Below are 19,121 nucleotides of genomic sequence, written 5' to 3' on the forward strand. Positions count from 1 at the left end.
AGCGCAATATAATACCCGGCAGTCAATGTCTTGTCTTTCTGTGCTTATTCTTTTCAAACTGTTCAACATATTATATGAAACAAATGCTATTGAGTTACAGTATGCAACTCTCAGATGATTGCACATTGCCCAGAAACTCAATGTCACAATGCCTTGGTGATGTCTGTCTGATTTTTCCAGGAATATACACTTCTTTAGCCTGCATGTGATTCCTGGAAGCATGCATAAATAAATGAGTGTTATTTTGATCAGCCGCTGTCAGGATAGTGAATGTCATAAGGAGGGCTCCAGTGAGGGAGGAAATGAGGTTTGTCCAGCAGCACTTAGATGCATGACTCCAGGCGCCCCTCTTCCTCTTGGGGTTTGCTGCCACTCTCCATAATTTCATCAAAGCAGATGCTATATGCAGGTTTCAGCTCCACAGACCCTCTGCTGTCTGGAGACTGTGTGTCTGCTGAGGGTGTTGACTGACCACCCGCTCGGGAAATATGCGGTATTGATTGCAATATTTGAATTTCACCCCTTATCTTTATTTTGTCATTAATTGACTCTGAGTGTTCGAAGTCGTGCGGTTGCTTAGTTTTGAGCAGGAGATGTCCGATGAGATTTAACAAACCACTGTGTCTGGAAAAAATTCTGAGTGAAATCTTAAATACATTTTAGTATTTCAGGTATTATTTATTTAGGAATCTGCATTTTATTTTTCCCGTTTTGACTCCATGTCCCTTTTTACCAAAATAATTGTGTTGGCCTTGCTACCGAGCCAGAAACCATAGCTAAAGATCCAAACAATACAGTGCTGTTAGTTCATTTAGATGCTCTTCACTGTCTATTTAGCACCTGGCTCTGTAGTCCCACCTACACAGAGTCAGTGTATGTGTATATTTTCTTCTCTTTATGCAGAGTTTGTGATGAGTGTTACTGTAGCTGACAGTAGCTGGCCAGCCCACGCATACCTGACACCACAGCCTATGTGTCACAGTGAGAGGGCACAGTCTCAACTATGCCAAGACCATCTGAGCAGAAATACAGGAATATCCACAACAACCCAGTTACAGAGTACAGCTGTATGAATCTAAGAGAGAAAAAACATCATCTGAAAAAAATCAATGGCAAATATGGTTCCACATTTGCTGCAATCAAATGTGCAAATTTATATATCAAATAGCATGTCTGAATATTCCCATCATAATACCACAGACAATGACTGTTCATAGAAATTAGACAACACAATAGCTGGCACAGAGAATTTTTTTCTATCTTGCTTATTAAAGACTAAATCAGGGGTCTTAATTGCTAATCAATTGCTGGCCCTTCTGACCGTGAACACCATGGTGCTGGGTAGCCATACAGAATATTAATGTAGTCCACCCTCAACAATTGATCTTTATTTGCTCTGCTGGAAGGTTGATGAATATCTTTTTTATACACTTAAACAAGAATATAAAAAGTGAATTCTCTCCTCCCTCAGCAGCCATTGTCGAGGTGCCCTTGAGCAGAGCGCTTAACCTAGAATTACCCCAAAGACGCTGCCAACCATAGAAGACCGTACCGTGCTGGCCAGCTACCAGGTGTGGATGTGTTGTATAGATGAATGTGAAGCTGGGCAGTACTGAAAAGGGCATGCTTGTTCAGCGAAACCATTCTTTAGTTAAGAAGTCCTATCAAACCATCCAGTGAGAGTGTATAGGATGCAGGTAGAAATTCCACAGTGCGCATCTCTGTATACTCTAGAGACTGTAGCAATCTTTCTCAGCAAGGTTTCTGATGGACAAGCTCTGATGTTTTTGGAAATACCGGAGAGTTCCCTCTAAATTTTTCAAACTCTGTCTTTTGTTTTAGATACTTCACAGGACTCTGTGTTAGAGGGCAGAATGTCAAATCCCAGTTAACACTCACAGCATAAACCACCACTCTAAGCATTCCTGTTTTATCCTCATGGTAAAGAGGTGGATATGATAACGTTCAAATATGAGGAAATAGAATCTAATTAGATTAGATTAGACTAGATTAGATTACCGTATTTAATCAATTAGTGGCCATGGCCTTTCTTTACGTCGACTGCAGACGCTAACAGGCACTTATTCGAGGCCGGCTTTAAATGAAACTAGCCCTTTATTTCTAATTCACTCTATTTTTATAATTGGTGATAATTTGGTAAGAGGCCTCATGCTGATGTGCTCCTGTTTGCCCTGTTAAAGTTGCTGCATTAAGATGTTTATACAAACTCAACACTTCTCATAATCATTTCAAATTAAAAGCCCTCTAGCGTTTCGTTGGAGAGAAACCATTTCTGGGACTGAAGGACGGCAAAGCCAAGTGGACCAGAATGAATGAATGAATGAAATACTTTCGATGAGTAATCCAGAACAACAAAGTGTTGAAAATAAAATCATATTGTTGAATTTATTAAATTAAAGTGGTAGAAATGTACATTATGCACATTATATGACTGGTACCAGGAGTTTATCCTGCCTTGTTTGTTCCCCGGCCTGTATTTCGGGGTGGGCCTTTATTTATTCAGGTCGACCACGTTATTGGAGACTTATAATTGACTACCGCAATTTATAATAGAAATAGTAGATAACATTATGTTAGAAATATAACTTTATATATCTGGACTCACCAACAAACCAGTCACTTTTTTATTTAGCAGCTGTGATTTTACATTGAAAGCCTATGCTTTTAACGGTCACTCTGTGACATAATAGGCAAGTCACAGGAATTAACGCAAGAAAACGGAGACATAAAAGGTCAGCATCTCATGTACTCTACGGCTGCAGAACACTCAAAGCAGCCCTCCATAGACTAGCACTGGTCTGATGATTGACATGTGGAATTCAAAGTGCTCCATTTTGCAACAAAATTGCCAGTTTCATGTGTGGACATGAGACCTCAAAGAGGCTGCCAACCTGCCTGTGCACTGTATAGTATGCAGTTTCAATAGTCACAAAGTGAGAGATGGGCTCCCTCTTTGATTGGCTGTAGTCCTGTAGGAGAAGACATTGACTGCTGAAGACGAGAGGCTGTTTGCTCTGCTGCATTATGTCCAACAAATCATGTCATATTTGCAGTTTACACAGGGTAGCTTCACTAATGGATTACACATAGATCTGACAGTGTGTTGCCTCGGAGGTGTTTGTACAAAGGAGACATCTGAGAAATATTCCAAAAAAAAAATATATATATTATATGTAATTCATTAGCCTTCTTTGAGTGTTTTTGGCTCTTTAATACCTTTCATCAGTGTGTGGCCTTGCAATCACATGCTGCACTTCAAGACATATATTGTGAAATTGTAGTATTGATTAGTTAGAATTAATACATATTCAACTAGTTCCATGCAACTGTGAGCAGTTCATTTCAGAATGTGTTCAAATTGGAAGAGTGCTTACAAATTTTTCCAATAGTTGTGGGTTTTCTGCATAAAACAATCCAATTCAGTGCCAATTTTTCAACCCATGGTAAAACAAATTCCATTCCGGACCTCATCAGTCCAACTACTGTGTCTGTGTCCTCAACTTCATTGCAGATTTTTTATTTAACACAAAATGAATAAAACGTATCAAATTGCATCACATTTTTTTTTTTTAAATCAATATAAACACAAAAAAATTATTAAATTCTTCTTGAAATTACCACAAAAATCTCACAAAAAGTCAATAGTGAGCAGTTAGGGTTTTACTGTATCCCCAGTTTTGGCAAATAAAGATGAACAAGAGACCACATCAAGTTTACTCCATAGTTCAAAAATCTCTGGTCTGGTCTGAAATGAGAAGCACACAACTTGCCCTTTTTCATCATCTAGCCCAAAGATTTAAAGTAGGAGCAGTAGGTTTAAAGATTGCTAAAACAGAGATAACTGACACAACTCTGACATCTAGGAGAGCATCCATCAGTAGGTTTCTGTGAGAGCAAGCAGCTGTGGAAGCGCAGAGACGCAGGCTTTTCTCCTCATCACGGAGAGAATGACTCTGCGTAACCCTCTGCACAGCACTGTATGGAAGGTGAGGAATTGGAGCCAAACTGAGCTTTATCAGCGAAATGTAATGAACTCTCTGCAAGTTGGGTGTATTAGAATCAACCCCTTTCCGGCATTTCAGCACCGTTATCCTCCGATTGCAGCTCTTGCAGCCTTTCATTTAGAGAGACGTCTTAATTACTAGGTGGTGTTAAGGATTTATGTAAGCTTTCCTGTTCATTTTTAGCCTCTGACATTTCACTAAATTTGCTATTGTAGAATATGATCCCTCTCATGAATTTTCAATAATAAGATTAAGATGTTTTTTTTAACAATATGTTGTAGTCACTGAATTATACTGAGACCATCCGTTTTGTAATTATTAAATGTAATCACTCCAAAACAGACTTCAAAATTATATCAACCATATTGTCCACATTAACAATACATTTTGCCTTAATTGCATTGGTTATATCCAATTAATATCTCAGCTGACAGCTTTAACTAAACTGGGGTTTTTTTTTGTTCTTACTAAAATGCACCTTTTTAAATGAAATTAGTTTTGAAGCTGTCATTAATCAGTGTGCATATCGCTCAGCACCACTGACTATTCTCATTACCAAAAATTAGTCGCTGAAGCACAAATCATGCTCAGAGCTTTGCATATTTAAATAACTGCTCACTGTAGTTTTTCATTCACTGTATAGTCTAGAGAATAATCAAAATAAAGATACCTTGGCCAGCACCAGAAGTCCTGCATACTGTAGGTACTAATGGGGAAAAAAAGCATGAAAGTAATTTTAATATTCTGCCGGCATATTTTTCCTATTTTACTTTTCTTTTTGGTGTGCAACATATGACTAATAAGATGTGATTTGGTGTGGTGTCATGGACAGTCATGCCATTTTGTCTCTCTGCTTCTGTAATCTGTAATTTCACCTGCATTGCTGAGCACTAATGACCACTTCAAATCCATTACAGTTTTGTCAGGGCCATTCTGATAAGTGCATGTAATGTGCATGGCTCAGTGGTGCCAGATGAATCTCTCTCAGTAGATATGTGTTTAGAGTATGTCATGTGACCCAGGTACCATGAACTGCTTTACAGCTGCTTTACAGATGGTCAGTCTGACAGCTGTAGTAATTATGACGGGCTCAAAGGAGGAAATCAGGTGAAGAGTGACAAAGTCAACTGAGTTTGGGATGGATGGATGGATGGATGGATGGATGGATGGATGGATGGATGGATGGATGGATGGATGGATCCATCTATCTATCCATCCATCCGTCCATATGTGAAATGTAGGAATTATTGTAACCATGACAACAAATCTTACGGTAAAGAAGCACTTATTTTAAGCCCAACCACAATTAATTTTTTTCTGCCTAACCAAGTAGTTTTTGTGCTTAAACTTAACCAAACCATGACCATTAGGCAACCTTAACCATTATTACTGTTCCCATGACAACAAACGTCAGGTACACCCACCAGTGTTGCTCCTATGGGTCGAATGCAGGGATGGAGACAAACCACCTACTGTATATGGTCATTTAGGTTGCAGGAATAGTTGTTCAGGGATGTACAAAGGTTGCAATTAATGTAAAATGAACTCACTTCTAGTATTCAACCTCTGCATAGTCTAAATAGTCCACCACTGTGATAACCAAGAAAAAATACACATGAGTGACAGGGTTCGTGGTGTTAATAACTGACATGCTGTTACAATGGCCGCCCACACAGCTCATTATTTTTAATTATCCCTACCTTTTTAATGTTTTACTGCTGGCCTTGTCCACACAGTTGCTCCTCTTTCCGCTAGCCCATACCACTGAGAAACTAGAGACTTTAAAGCTGCACTAATCAATATGTTTTTATTAACAATGAAGTAACTGACTGTGTAAGGTGAAAGGTGACTAATCAACAGAGAATTATCTAAAAGAACCAGATTTACCGCCAGGACTTTGCATAAACCTAAACAGAACTAAATAGAGAGTGAATATTAGACTATTGGCTCCAAAGAAATCTGTCTAGTGGATGTCAAATGTTCGCCATATCAACTGTATGAGATAATAATATATGAATATCTTGTTTACAGGTCTTTCCACTCAAGTGGCCAAAGAAATCAGTTAATCCTGCTGTAAAGCTTTGGCTTGGGCATATAAAATGCAATAATTTAGGAAAATAAAAGACTTTCTCTAATCTCCACTATCCTTTATAGGAATTGGAGTCTCCTCTGACTAGTCTTCAGCTATTTCATTTTGCAGTTTTGAAGCCTATTTAAATTTTAATCTTGGCCCTTGAAAGTCAGCGCTATCATTGTGAATAGCAGATGGTCAGAAATGTTATCATCTCATCTCAGTTTCTGGTGAGTCGTAGAAGTCGTGAGGCAAACAACAAGGTGCCTAAAAGGAGTATGCAGAGGGGCTCCAAACCCCACAGACAAACTTTATTGTGGAATCATCATAATATAGAAGGATAATTTATTACACTTCATCTGACAGCCTTATGCTTCCAGCATATGGAGCAATACTCCAGTCAGAATCTGTATATAGAAAATCATTCACCAATATAGATCAAGGTACATGAATGTATTTGGGGTTTAAAGGTAAGATATGGACATTACAGACCTCATGCACTGCAAACACAGAACTATATGTGGAAGACTCCTATTGCAATGTCAAAAGTAGTTTACTGCAGATAAAAATTGACAAAGCTGTGAAGTCTCTTCAAAATGGAATCAACATCAAACGCCCTAACTGATTTGCTATTTTTGTATATTGTGATTGTTGGCGCATTTGTTGTTTGAATTGCAATCAAGCACACTCGCTTTAATGCAGCATTCTCTCTTGCAATCAGACACATTTAATGTAATTTTGCTGTGTTTCTATTTTAATCACAAATGTAAAGAGGGCTCCCACTACATCTTATCAAGGCATATCTATATATGCCATGTACAGAATGTTCATATATCATTTATGAAAGAAAATCAGACAATCAGTAACACCTTTTCATTTCTTCTCAACCCAGAATTCTTCCTGGAGCTGCTGGAGAACACAGAGAGGTCTCTGAATGAGATGTTTGTGAGGACTTACGGCAAGCCTTACATGCAGAACTCGGAAGTCTTTGAGAATCTGTTTGCCGAGCTGAAGCGCTATTACACAGGAGGGAATGTTAACCTGGAGGAAATGCTTAATGACTTTTGGTCGCGGCTACTGGAGCGCATGTTCACGCTGCTCAACTCCCAGTACGTCATCACTGAGGACTATCTGGAGTGTATCAGTAAGTACACCGACCAACTCAAGCCCTTTGGAGACGTGCCCAGGAAGCTCAAGGCTCAGGTTACCCGGGCATTCATCGCTGCACGCACATTCGTCCAAGGGCTCTCTGTTGGCCGGGAGGTGGCCCAGAGAGTGTCTAAGGTAAAAGTTCAAATTTAACTGCATTATAAAACACCCAATCAACTGCTTATTTCTGACCGTTGCAAACCCGCAACAATAATTTGATTTCACTTGCGGATTCTGATGGAAAATATTCAGTATTTGACCTCGGCTAAAATTAAGACTTGCTCTGTATCCTACATATATTTTAACAGGCCCAAGGTCTTGGTGTTTCTGCAGTGAGCACACATTTCCCCCTGGTTTTTCACTCGAACAAGTTCCTGCCAGATACTTTTCTGACTAATGTGGGCTCTCTTGCTGCATGTCTTCAGGAAGTTTGGGCTCAAGGCGGCTTGTTCAGGTGCTCTCTTGAAAAAGGTGTTGAAGGGTATATGGATTGCTCAGGAGAAAAGCCCAGACAGTGAAAAAGGAGAAGAATGAAATTTCTGCCATCACTGTTTATTGCTCTCTTGCCTAATATTTGTTCACCCAGTATATAGAAGCCATTAATCATGGTGTAGCCTTAGTATTATGTTTGATGCGATGTAATCTTAATGCAGCTTCTGCAGGATATCATACTGTTCTGGGAGTGGGTGTAGTTCTGATCATGTACAAAGTAAGATTAAAAAAAAAGCAAAAGGCTAAGGCTTGGATTTTATTCGCACTCAACAACAGGACTGTTTCTGCAAGCCTTCTAGTGAGCTGAGAGAAGCCCTGATAAGCACTACACTGCAAATCCCCAGCCACCCTGGTTTTCTTTTCACTACGATATTGATATCAGTTGGATTGGATAATCAACACTATTATAAATATTCATGCAACTGCTGTAAAGTATAGACGCAGAAGCCAATGAAAACATAGTAACCCTCAATCATCAGAGACAAAGCGCTAAGGTGTTAGTCCCAGTGCACTTGTTGAACTTTAAACACGTCCCTTTCACAGCCTGTGTCAGCTCCCCCCTCACCAGTAGTAGTGGTGAGGCTCATTTAGAAGCAGCCGCAGAGGATGTGTTGTTAGTATGCGTTTACTGAGTTACACCCTGCGTTTATTACAAGCAGGCATGTCCCAGCTTCACCCCTTGACATTTCAGTGGGACCTGAGATCCAGGTCATGTGTCTGGGACTGCAGCCCTTTGATCCCCAGGGTATAAACTCATCATGAGGGATTGGGTGTAAGCATAATGGAATAAGACACCCTGCTAGAGGTGTCTGTTGCACAGTGTCTCTAAGATGGGACATCCATGCTTATTGCTGCCGGGATATATATTGAATTAAAGTAGATGATGTAGTACTTTATTTCTTTTCACGGCTTAAGAGACAAAACACAAAACCCAGCAGAGCTTTGAGGAAGCAGAAACTCGTGTTTGGAGTCTGCGTCTCACAAACAAAGCTCAAACTTATTCCAGATCATTACCCAAACAGTACATCTGCCTCTGTTTATCTGAAGTGATTAAAGTCTTCTAATTATTTGTCTGGTTGTTGATTCTTAGAACATTTAAATTCTCATATGGGCAGCAAAAAAAGAAGAACACATTTATTAATCGGAGTGCACTCACTATAGCAAGATGACACGGTATCTGATACATGCAAAGGTGTAGATGTGTTTTATACAAATTAATGCAAAAAAAAAAAAAATTTGTTAATCCATGCGCTCACTTGCTGCTGCTGTTTATTAGTATTTGAAAGTTATTAGAGTGTGGAGATTTGACATGATAAAATATCATTAATATTATCTCACACTTTGAAATGCCACTATATTACTAATTAATAAGATGATTCATGATGAAGGACGAGGGTTTTTTCAAATTAAATGAATAAGGAACTATTACTTTTACTATTCATGCAGCATGGCTTATGTTTTTTAATCTTTTTGTTTAAGGTGGGATTTTGTAATTGTCATCTCATTCTTATAGGAACAACTTGCTTTACAACATTGTTAGTATTCACTTTAATAACTAGAGATGTGGCAGTGCAGATGAAGATCTCTGATTTTGCTATGATTTCATTATAATTTTCATGATCCGTGACCAGCTACTTGTGTGACACATGGTGCTTTACCACAGTATATTTGGCTGTAGCTAAATCATACTCATCTAGGCAGCACAGATAATACTGCAGATGGCATAGTCACATGTCATGTCTACAGAGGAGCTGTACAACAACTAAAGCCTGATTAAATAACATGTTCTGAGTAATTAAGAGCTAATTATCAACTGAATTAGTTGTTGCCTAGCAACAATACCACAACAATCTTGTTGTTTTGCCTGTGTGCATACAGTTACAATCTAATTTATTCAACCCTGCTGAGTGTATAAGGGTTTATATAACAGAGGTTTCCTGATGATATTTTTTATAAATGACACTCATGAGTTGAGTGGTATAATTATATTGATAATGAAAATATGGAACTTGATCGCTCAGGGTAGCAGGGCTTTTTGTAACATAGCCATGTCATAATTATTAAACCCCTATCTAAAGTGTAATGTCTAATGTTGATGTTTTTTTAATCATTTGCTAGTATGTAAAGCTATCAAATTATTGCAGAAGACAATTAAGCTTTTGGGAAAGGTATGATGGCTCTGAATTTGCTTCAACTGTGATATGGATATAAATCCTGTCTATGCAGCCAAGCTGAGTAACAAACCTAGCAAAGATAAAGGACCCGTCTCAGAAGCAAAGAGAAGAAATTCCTTCATTACTCCAAAAAGTCAGTGATTACAGGAAGATTTCCAAGACACTTCAAGTTCCAAGAGACATGGTTGGCAGAATCATACACAAGTTTAAACCTCATGGTACAGCAGCAAATCTTCCTGGGCGTGGAAGAAAGAGCAAAATTTTTCAAGGGAGAATCAGACAGTTGAAAACAACAGCTAAGAAAAAAAGTCCAATTACTGCCAACGACTTGCACGAGGACCTGATGAAGGCAGGAACAGAAGTATCTGTCAGTATCAGACTATATGGAGAACACTAAACAAGCAAGTACTTCAAGCCCAGAAACCTTGTCTCATTCCATACTTGACCAAAAAGCACATAAAAACTCGACTTGAATGTGGAAGAAAAAATGTGGATTGGCCCGTCCAGTTATAGGAGTCTTTTTTTTAAAATGGAGTGATGAGACTAAACTGGAACTGTTTGGAGCAATGGATCAGTAGTATGTGTTAACCCCAAAGCTATCTGACCTGTTGCTGGGGTGTTTTGCTGCTGCAGCAACTGGTTAACTTGACCTTGTCACCAGCATCAAAAAGAATGTGGTGCACTCAGTCCTTAAATTGAAGCTGATATATAGTAAGTGGCCAAAGTTTAGTTTAGGAATTGTTTCTGGAATGTCCTTAGTTGGCCATCTTAGTCACTTGAAAATCTTTGCTGGTATTTAAAGAAAGCAGTGGCAGCATGGAAAAATTAGTGAGCTGGTGAAAGCTTTTGCACATGAAGACTGGGCTAAAATACTAAAAGAGAGGTGTCAGAAGTTTGTGAGAAACTCTCCGAGACGAGTATTGGAGGTCATGAAGGTTGAAGGATGCTCAACAAAATATTATAATAAGTAATAATTATGATGCTAATGGGCCTTTTTAGAGAAAATTGGAGACAGTCCAGCAAAAAAAAAAAAAAAACAAGCCCACAGTTCATCTGGACCAGTCCTGTATTATGACCCACAGTTATTGTTTTATTGTTAGTTGACCTCGAGCTAGATGGGAGCAGAGAAGCAAGTCTTGTAACATAGAGTGAGAAAAGTCCACGTTAGGTTCGGAGGAGATATTGGGGTGGATGCACGGGTTGACAAAACACAGGATATTCACACAGGAGACCCCAGTTTGTCTCCCATGTGAAACCGATAGTTGATGTTGTTTGTTTGTAACCATGACTTCTATGATTGTAACCATGACGATGAAGGTCCTCTACCCTTAAGGAAATACTTTTTTTTTTTTTTTTAACCCAAACCACAACCAGTTTTCCTAAACCTTAAACATGTAGTTTTTGTGCTTAAACCTAACCAAACCATGACCGATCCGCGACCATATCTACACATTTATTAATGTAACCATGACGACAAAGGTCTGGTAAGCCTGCTGCTGGTACGCTCTTATGTGTCGTGTTCGATAGTAGGGACAAAACGACTATCACGGCGTTAAAGTTGGAGAACTGTAATTTATCTTTTGCACCATTAGTAAGATCAACATTAGGTTCCCAAAAATCACTCAAAAATGCATTATTAAAGTATCTTAGTTTAACAAGGCCTTTGTTGATATGTTTTCATTAAATTTTCATAACATCACAAAAATGTCTTGCAGGTCAAGGGGGATGAATCATTTTGATCGAAACTATGATACAGGTTTCCTCTTGAAGACTGAGAAATTAATTTCCCCACCCTGCAGTTACAGTCAGCTTTCATTTTGATACTCAACTCCTTAAGTGTATCATGTCTTAATTTTCATACAAGAAACCCTATGTTGTTTTGTGTCCAGCTTGCCCTGCATTCACACAAGCTAGATGGCAATAAAATGTGGTAGGAATTTCTCCTCTTCATACTTTTACATTACATCAATGTAGCACATCCATTAGTCCAAAGAAACTTACAATAAGTGAATCCATCCACTATAGAATAACAACATAGAGTTAAATGCCATCAAGAATCCTCAGTACTGCAGCATTAGTGCTTAGAATGTCGTTATTTATTTTTTTTAAGGAAGTGAGACATTAATAAGTGCTTCCATGGCATGTTTGGGTGTAGTATTAAAAGGCAGATTTTGAGCATGAAAGATGTTTAATAAGACGCTTGTTGGTGCTTGATGGAACACAGGAAAAAAATCCATTAGCTGTGACCCAGGAGCTTTCATTTCAAACATCTTGACAGGGCTTCAGAGTGTAAGCATTTCAGTGCAGAGAGTAAGAATGTTGAGTGCTGCATGCTCTTCAAAAATCATGTAATAAAATCAGTTTTAGTAGGTCATGCAGTCAGGCTTGTATTTGCTATCTCAAATGCCACCATACTAGCTTACACAAGGCAAAACATTGATAAGATTTTGCACTTTGGATATAATACAGCAGAACAGCTGATCCAGCCAGTAGTCAGCTTTGTCCAGTAGTTTGTTCTGTGGGTATTTTTTCACCATCACAATTCCTCCAGAATGAGACATAAAAAAATTTCTCTATAGCTTGTGCAAATCCCAGCTGTTCACCAAAGTGACCCACAGTCTGTTCAAGTCACACCAGTCAAGTCGAGTCAGTTTTATTTACAATAAATAGGCTAAAAAAAAATGTCTAAAAGGCATACAACACTCGCTCATCCACCAAAGCTTGAGCTTTTTCAAAAAAAAGAAAAGAAAAAGAACCTGAATGAACTGGATGCTTGTAATTAGCACCCTTCATTTCATGTGCCACAGTGTCGAATTAAGCTGCAAATTCTTCTAATTTGTCTTCTCCCTAAAAAGGCAAAAGTATATCTACATCTGCACATCCTACTTACGGTTATTAGTCTGCCTGGAAAACATTTGAAAAGTGTTCCATGTTCTGCACATTGTTAAGTGGGGATATAGCTTTTTGGATTAAGAAAACAACACTGAAGCACTCAATTAATACTGCAGTTGATTGCTGAACTTCATAATTATGCACTTTAATTGTTTTTCACCCTCTTCAAATGCACGATGAATCTAATTGTGGCTAATGGATCAATTTAACTTCCACCCACTAAGATAATCTTCAAATGTTTCTGACCAAAATCCAAATGAATATGCCTCCAGTTGTATTTATGACTTGTGAACTGAGATACTGTAGTAAGATAGATCTGTCGAAGTAGCTGTTAAGTGAGACATCTGTGGTAATATTGATCATGTTCAGAAAGACATAAGTTTAAGTATTTTACTAAATCATTTTGTGTAACAGTGCATTTATACTTTTAAACATATTCTTGAAATATTTAAATAATCCTCTTTTAAAGGTGCTTTGACTGTCTGATTGATATTTTAGACAAACAAACAAAAAAAAACAAGTTCATGCTCTATTTAAAAGGTGTGAGATCTCAGTGGTCAGGAAGTTTAAAGCAAAAGCTGGTTTGAGAGAGACGTGAACAGAGCTACTCTATTAACTATCTGCTTCAGTTCTTATACATTAATTCAGTCACTACAACACAATAATATATTTCAGTGTGTAGTTGTGTTGTACTTTTTAAGGCCTATTGTCTGCAATTGTTAGCCTATTGCTTATGTACACTTTCTGTCTGACAAGCCAAAATAGTGGCTAATTTAAAGTGAGGTGCATATTATGATGATTTACCAAATGTCTTTGCTGTGGAGTGATTATCTGTAAAAAACACACTTATATATATATTTTTTTTATGTTTGTTTATAACTTGATGACTAATGAGGCCTTACCACCATCTTCAAACTCCACCTGTCACACAGTAACATCACATCCTTTTTGTTTGTGAAATCAGGGAAATGACAAATACAGAAAGAGGAGTAACTCATAAAAAACGCTTGACAGCCAAATGTGGCTGAGGAGTAGGCAAATGAATATTTGTTTTTATTTAATTTTGCCCTTTAAATGTAGGGCAAATGATCTGGTAATGATCACACACTTGTTGTGATTGACAGTCATTGTGATAAAAGTTTTTGAACTCTCTCGTTTAGGCTCTTGTGACATTTCTGAATGTGCTTTTTGCACTTTTTTTGATGAAGGGGTTTTTACAAAATAATACTTTGACCATAGTATTCTGATAAAACTCAACTGTGGTGCGTTCAGGCAAGGCAAAATAATTTGAATAGAGGAGAAAATGAAAAACGGTGAATTCAAATCTTCCATGTTACTGTTGACAAGTGACAGAATATGAATAAAATGATCATGGATTTCATAGGGCCTGTCCAGATGCTAATTCACACTCTGTGTCCCTGCAGGTAAGCAGCACTCCAGCATGCATGCGAGCGCTGACAAAGATGCTGTACTGCCCTTTTTGTCAGGGCATGCCAGCAGTTAAACCCTGTAAGAACTACTGCCTGAATGTCATGAAGGGCTGCCTGGCCAATCAAGCTGACCTGGATCCAGAGTGGAACCAGTACATTGGTAAGTCCTTTTTAGATGTTTTTTTTATCTATATATGTATGTCTGGGTGTTTACCTCCAATGGATGTCATAAGCAAGGAAAGTCACATATAAGCACTCGCAATGACAGGTATAGAGTCAGTTTCCACCCTACTGCTTTACGCTTTTATACATTTTTGCTGCAGACTGGGGCGTTTGGTGAGATCAGCAATAGCTGTAGTAATATAATATAATATAGTAATATTTGTAGTTCATACCTTTTTTTTTTTTTTTTTTCTTTCTTTCTTTTTTTTGTTCATTAGAGAGTAAACACCTTAGTGTTGAAACACTAAACACAATGGTTTGGGCACTTTGAGGCTAATGTTTTATGGAAGTAAACAACAGGCCATAATCATTTGAATATATTAGGAATTCATGACTTAATAAATAATCTGTCTGAATTCATTTGGTTTGACTGAAGTTAAATTTCACAATTAGTTATCAACTTGTTTATATGATTCAAATTATAATGGTCCTTCTGTGTTTCCATGGTATTTGGTGTCTCTTTTGGCCCTATGTAAACTGAATGTGTGTAACTATTACATAAGTAATGTATGTAACTAACTAACAAAATGTTAACTTTTTAAGTATGCAGGATTACACAAATCAATGTGTCATGTTTGACTTTCTATTTTAAGAGCGGTTACAGCTAAGGCTGTGTTGTTGTCATAGTCTGACAACATCAGTTTCATTGACACATGTTGGGCCCTCAGATAAAAAAAAAAAGGTGCTTTATTTGTTGTTCTTCCATCAATATTTTCCTGCATGAAAAGGTTTTATTCATGGGATTCTGCTCTCCTGCTGGGCTAAATGGAGACTTGTAATAGGGCAGAAGTGCACCGCGGGGAGTGTCAAGTTTTGTGAAGGGAAGTTCAATGGGAACTTGTTCAGCTCAGAGACAAAGAATACAAACATGAATGTAATATTTATATATTTATGTAATGTTTCATAGAATGCGTTACACAGATGATTCCTGCTGTCAGTTAGATAGGCTCATCGTGTAGGACTGAACTAGAGCAGTGACAGTGAAAATGTGACTGGGCTGCTGTGACAAATAGAAGAAGGAGCTCTAGTTGTTTCTGACAAAAAAAAAAGCATTTTGTTGCATTTATATTTCAAAATGCCTTTTTTCCCTTCCTGTAACACATTGAAATATCTCTATATTTATATAATATTTCTTTCTAGGCACATTTAGATGCATTCACAAATTTATCCAGTCAAATGTGTTCTTTGTTATCATGGGACTGCACTTAAATACCACGCCACTTTCAGGGACATCTCGCATTTCATGTTTGCATACATCTTAAGTTTTTGTATGTCATTTAATGCCATTTCGGTTAAGGTTAGGGGTTAGTCAAATGGCATGCCATGAAATGACACGTCAAATGACTGAAATGTGATATGGGGGCAACCAGCTAACCCCAACCATCATATAAAGCCACACTTGACCGTTAGCAATTTGGTCGTAAAAGTAGCTAGCGGAGTGATAATGGCGTCAGAGGTTTGTGTTTCAGATTTAAGTTGGTAAAAAAAAAAAACTTATGTTTGTAGTCCTAATAATGCTGGTGAAGATTCTCCAGAAACTGTTTCCCTCAAGTCAGCACACTTAGCAGTCAAATCAGATCCCAGAGAGATCTAATTACATCCATCTTGAAAAAACACCCCACCCCCCAAATGTCTTTCACTCCCCTTTTAGCTCTAGTTTGGCCTGCTTGATGTTCGGCCCTTCTCATCAGTCCCTCGTCATCTTTGGCACTTGTCCATTTTATACTGGCCATGTAGTATGCATCAAGCTTGTATAAGCTTGTGACCTTGATACAGCTGCACAAAGTTTTATGCCAGTCTTTGTGAGAGCCACTGGGACTATATGGACCAGCGAACCAAAACAATGAGCGGCTCAAAGAAGGTGAAAGCTGCAAAGAGCTTCAGGGTGGAGTGTTGATTCTCAGTGGGATCTGCAGCACTACCAACACTTTTGACACTACAAGTAGTTATTTGATTCAATGTTATTAGCAAAAATATCTCCTAATGAAGCTTTAAAGACGCAATTGATTCATGTAGACAAGTAGACTCTGAAGACAACAGTAAGGACTTTCACCTGCAATGGTCTTAACAGAGATGTCTAAAAAAAAAAAAGAGCAGATGCATAATGGAATATATATATATCTTACAGAATTATATATACATATTTAATGTCTATCAGAGCATATCACTCTTTATGAGAGCCAATGTTTTGGTAACAGTTTATTAGGCCGGGGGTAATGTTGCTTGTTTTGCAAAACAATAGAAAACAACCAGTCACAGGATACATGCAGTGGAACTGAAGCAGATCTGTTTCACATATTATCCATGGTGGCCTGAACGGCTCTATGTGTACAACTAGAGCAGGGCAGAGCAGCTGCAGTGCGGCAGGAGAAAACGACAAGACTGACAGATGCTGGCTTGTGTCATGTAGGGGAACTTTTCCCTAAAAGCAGGGGTGTAGTGCAGTGTAAAGCCACATTAATGAACTCAAAAAACCCTCGACATCTGAAAGGCCACATATGCAAATTCCAGTGGTCTCCAGTATGCTTTCCGTCGCATACTCTGGAATTTAGTCATGTTGTCTTCCAGTGCATCATGGTATTGTCAGACGGAAGTGTGGAGCAAAGCACCACCCACAAGTGGGAATAAAAGCAAACACTTCTTTGAGCTTAACACAGCAGAAGCATTAACTGGTGCAGATTCCAAGGGATTCACAAGACATTGGTGGTCTGGAGGAACATCTGATAGTATTTAAGCATGCTGTGGAAGTTTTGAATGTAGTTTGTGTTTAAACATCCCCACAGTTTAAACCAAATTGGCAAATACTGAGGAAGAAACAACAGCTTGATGCAGGTTTAGCTTTAAAGCCGACTCTATATCCCTAATTGTTTTACGAAATGATAATCTTGCTATATGAGGAGGATGTAATTCACAATATATTTAGTCATTTGGACAATCTTGTTGCAAAACAATACAGTTGTCCTGTTCATCAAGTCCTTAACTGAATGACACGCTGCCTCATTCCATCTTTCCAGACACCAAAGGGCATGTTGGAAATTTGCGTGTAATATGTAACATCGTCTTACAATATGGAATGCTTGGTATTTATTTATTAATCATATTACGTCAAACTAATTTAGTCAGAAAATGATAACACCTGCATGTTAGCCCACTGCCTTACAGTCAGGCTGAGATACCTGCATTTGACAAAAGGAATCTCAATGTTTTCACTTTGCAGTTGCCTTTGCTCACACAAATCCATTATTATTTACATTCTATTTGATTAACATTTAGTTTCCCTCAATGCACTCTAATTTACAGTTGAATTAATTGTCATTTTAGGTCAACACTTAGCTGAGCTTTCATTTAGCTTGCATATCAGCAGAACATTATAGATAGAGCATCTTGTGATGTGTTATGATAACAGCACATGACCTTTTCTGGTGGGGGTGGTGCTGGAACTTGTTATAGCGTTTGGTAAAAGTCAGGGAAAATGCCTCAACAGGTCACCAGTCCATCACAAGAATTACAAACATTTCCACTCACACACACAAATTTGACTCCTGCTGTGTTTTCCTTTTTACTGAATTAAAAAAATTAAACGTGCCGGAAATCCATCATGGTAGCTCTGTAATCGTTGAACTTCAAAACAATATTTCATTTATCCACTGTGAGATAGTTTGGTTGTCTAATATTTCTATAACTGATGCACCAACATTAGCACAGCAAGTTCATTGCAGTGAATGTCAATTTGTAGAGTGGTAGATGGAAGATAATGGTGCGTTTCTGCTCTGCTGACCTTTTGATAGGAATATTTCGACAATCAGTGTTGTATTTTGCAAGCTGCACCACACTTAGTGGGGTCATTGTACTTAAACAGTCACCTTTTACTAGATGGACACAACATCCAACACACTGAACAATATTTCATGATCTGATACCAATATGAACTGGTTCACTAACTCTTACAGGTGGGACCCAGAATTAATATCACAACCTCTGTATGTGTTGTTACTCTAAAATCATGTCTTTTTATGCACATGTACTAAAAGTCTGCGACCACTTTCCTATTAAGTGATGCCAGACCTGTGGACCCCACTGTACAATATTAGGTTTCCAACAACGAATGCAACACAAAGAAAATACTCAAATACATCATTTTTGCCAGTTGTACTGATGTGGGTGTTGAAACAATTAATCAATTAGTCAACCAAAAAAAATTTTGCAACAATTTTTGGTAATTGATTAATCAAGTATGTGTTTGCAGCCACTCCAAAATGTCAATTTGCTGGTTTTCTCTGTCATTGTTAACTAAATGTCTTTGAGTTTTGCACTGTTGGTCAGACAAAACATGAAATCTGAAAGACATCACCTTGAACTATAGAATATTATATGTTAATATTTTCTGATAATCATTAATTAAAAAAATCAGTTACCACCATAAGAGAATATCTTCAAAACTAAAAAAAGATCTAGTGCTGATAAAGCCAGTAGAATAACACTGTCCCAAAATAAAATACTGCAGCTGTACTATTGCTGTTGCTTCTGATGTTTCTGAAACCCACTAATATCCAAATTTGGTTGCTAAGAAACATCTGTCAGAGCTTACATTCAACAAACAGTTAACAAAGTAAACAGGGCACCAAGCTGTAACAGCCTGTCTGATAATTACATTTTCAACAGGCTG

The 19,121-nt window shown here is 38.0% G+C and overlaps 1 protein-coding gene across 1 annotated transcript in view; it reads left to right on the forward strand.

The window, feature by feature from the left end:
- The window catches only part of LOC111662190 (glypican-6-like), an 85,561-nt gene that overhangs the window by 21,019 nt on the left and 45,421 nt on the right, over positions 1 to 19,121 (forward strand). The window contains exons 3-4 of the mRNA XM_023415970.2: positions 6,989 to 7,380; positions 14,228 to 14,393. Coding sequence (XP_023271738.1) covers positions 6,989 to 7,380; positions 14,228 to 14,393 — 558 coding nt within the window. The remainder of the gene's footprint in view (positions 1 to 6,988; positions 7,381 to 14,227; positions 14,394 to 19,121) is intronic.

Source organism: Seriola lalandi, unplaced genomic scaffold (genome assembly GCF_002814215.2).
Source record: "Seriola lalandi dorsalis isolate HSWRI2012SDOR001 ecotype SW California unplaced genomic scaffold, Sedor1 jcf7180002054559, whole genome shotgun sequence".
Taxonomy (NCBI): domain Eukaryota; kingdom Metazoa; phylum Chordata; class Actinopteri; order Carangiformes; family Carangidae; genus Seriola; species Seriola lalandi.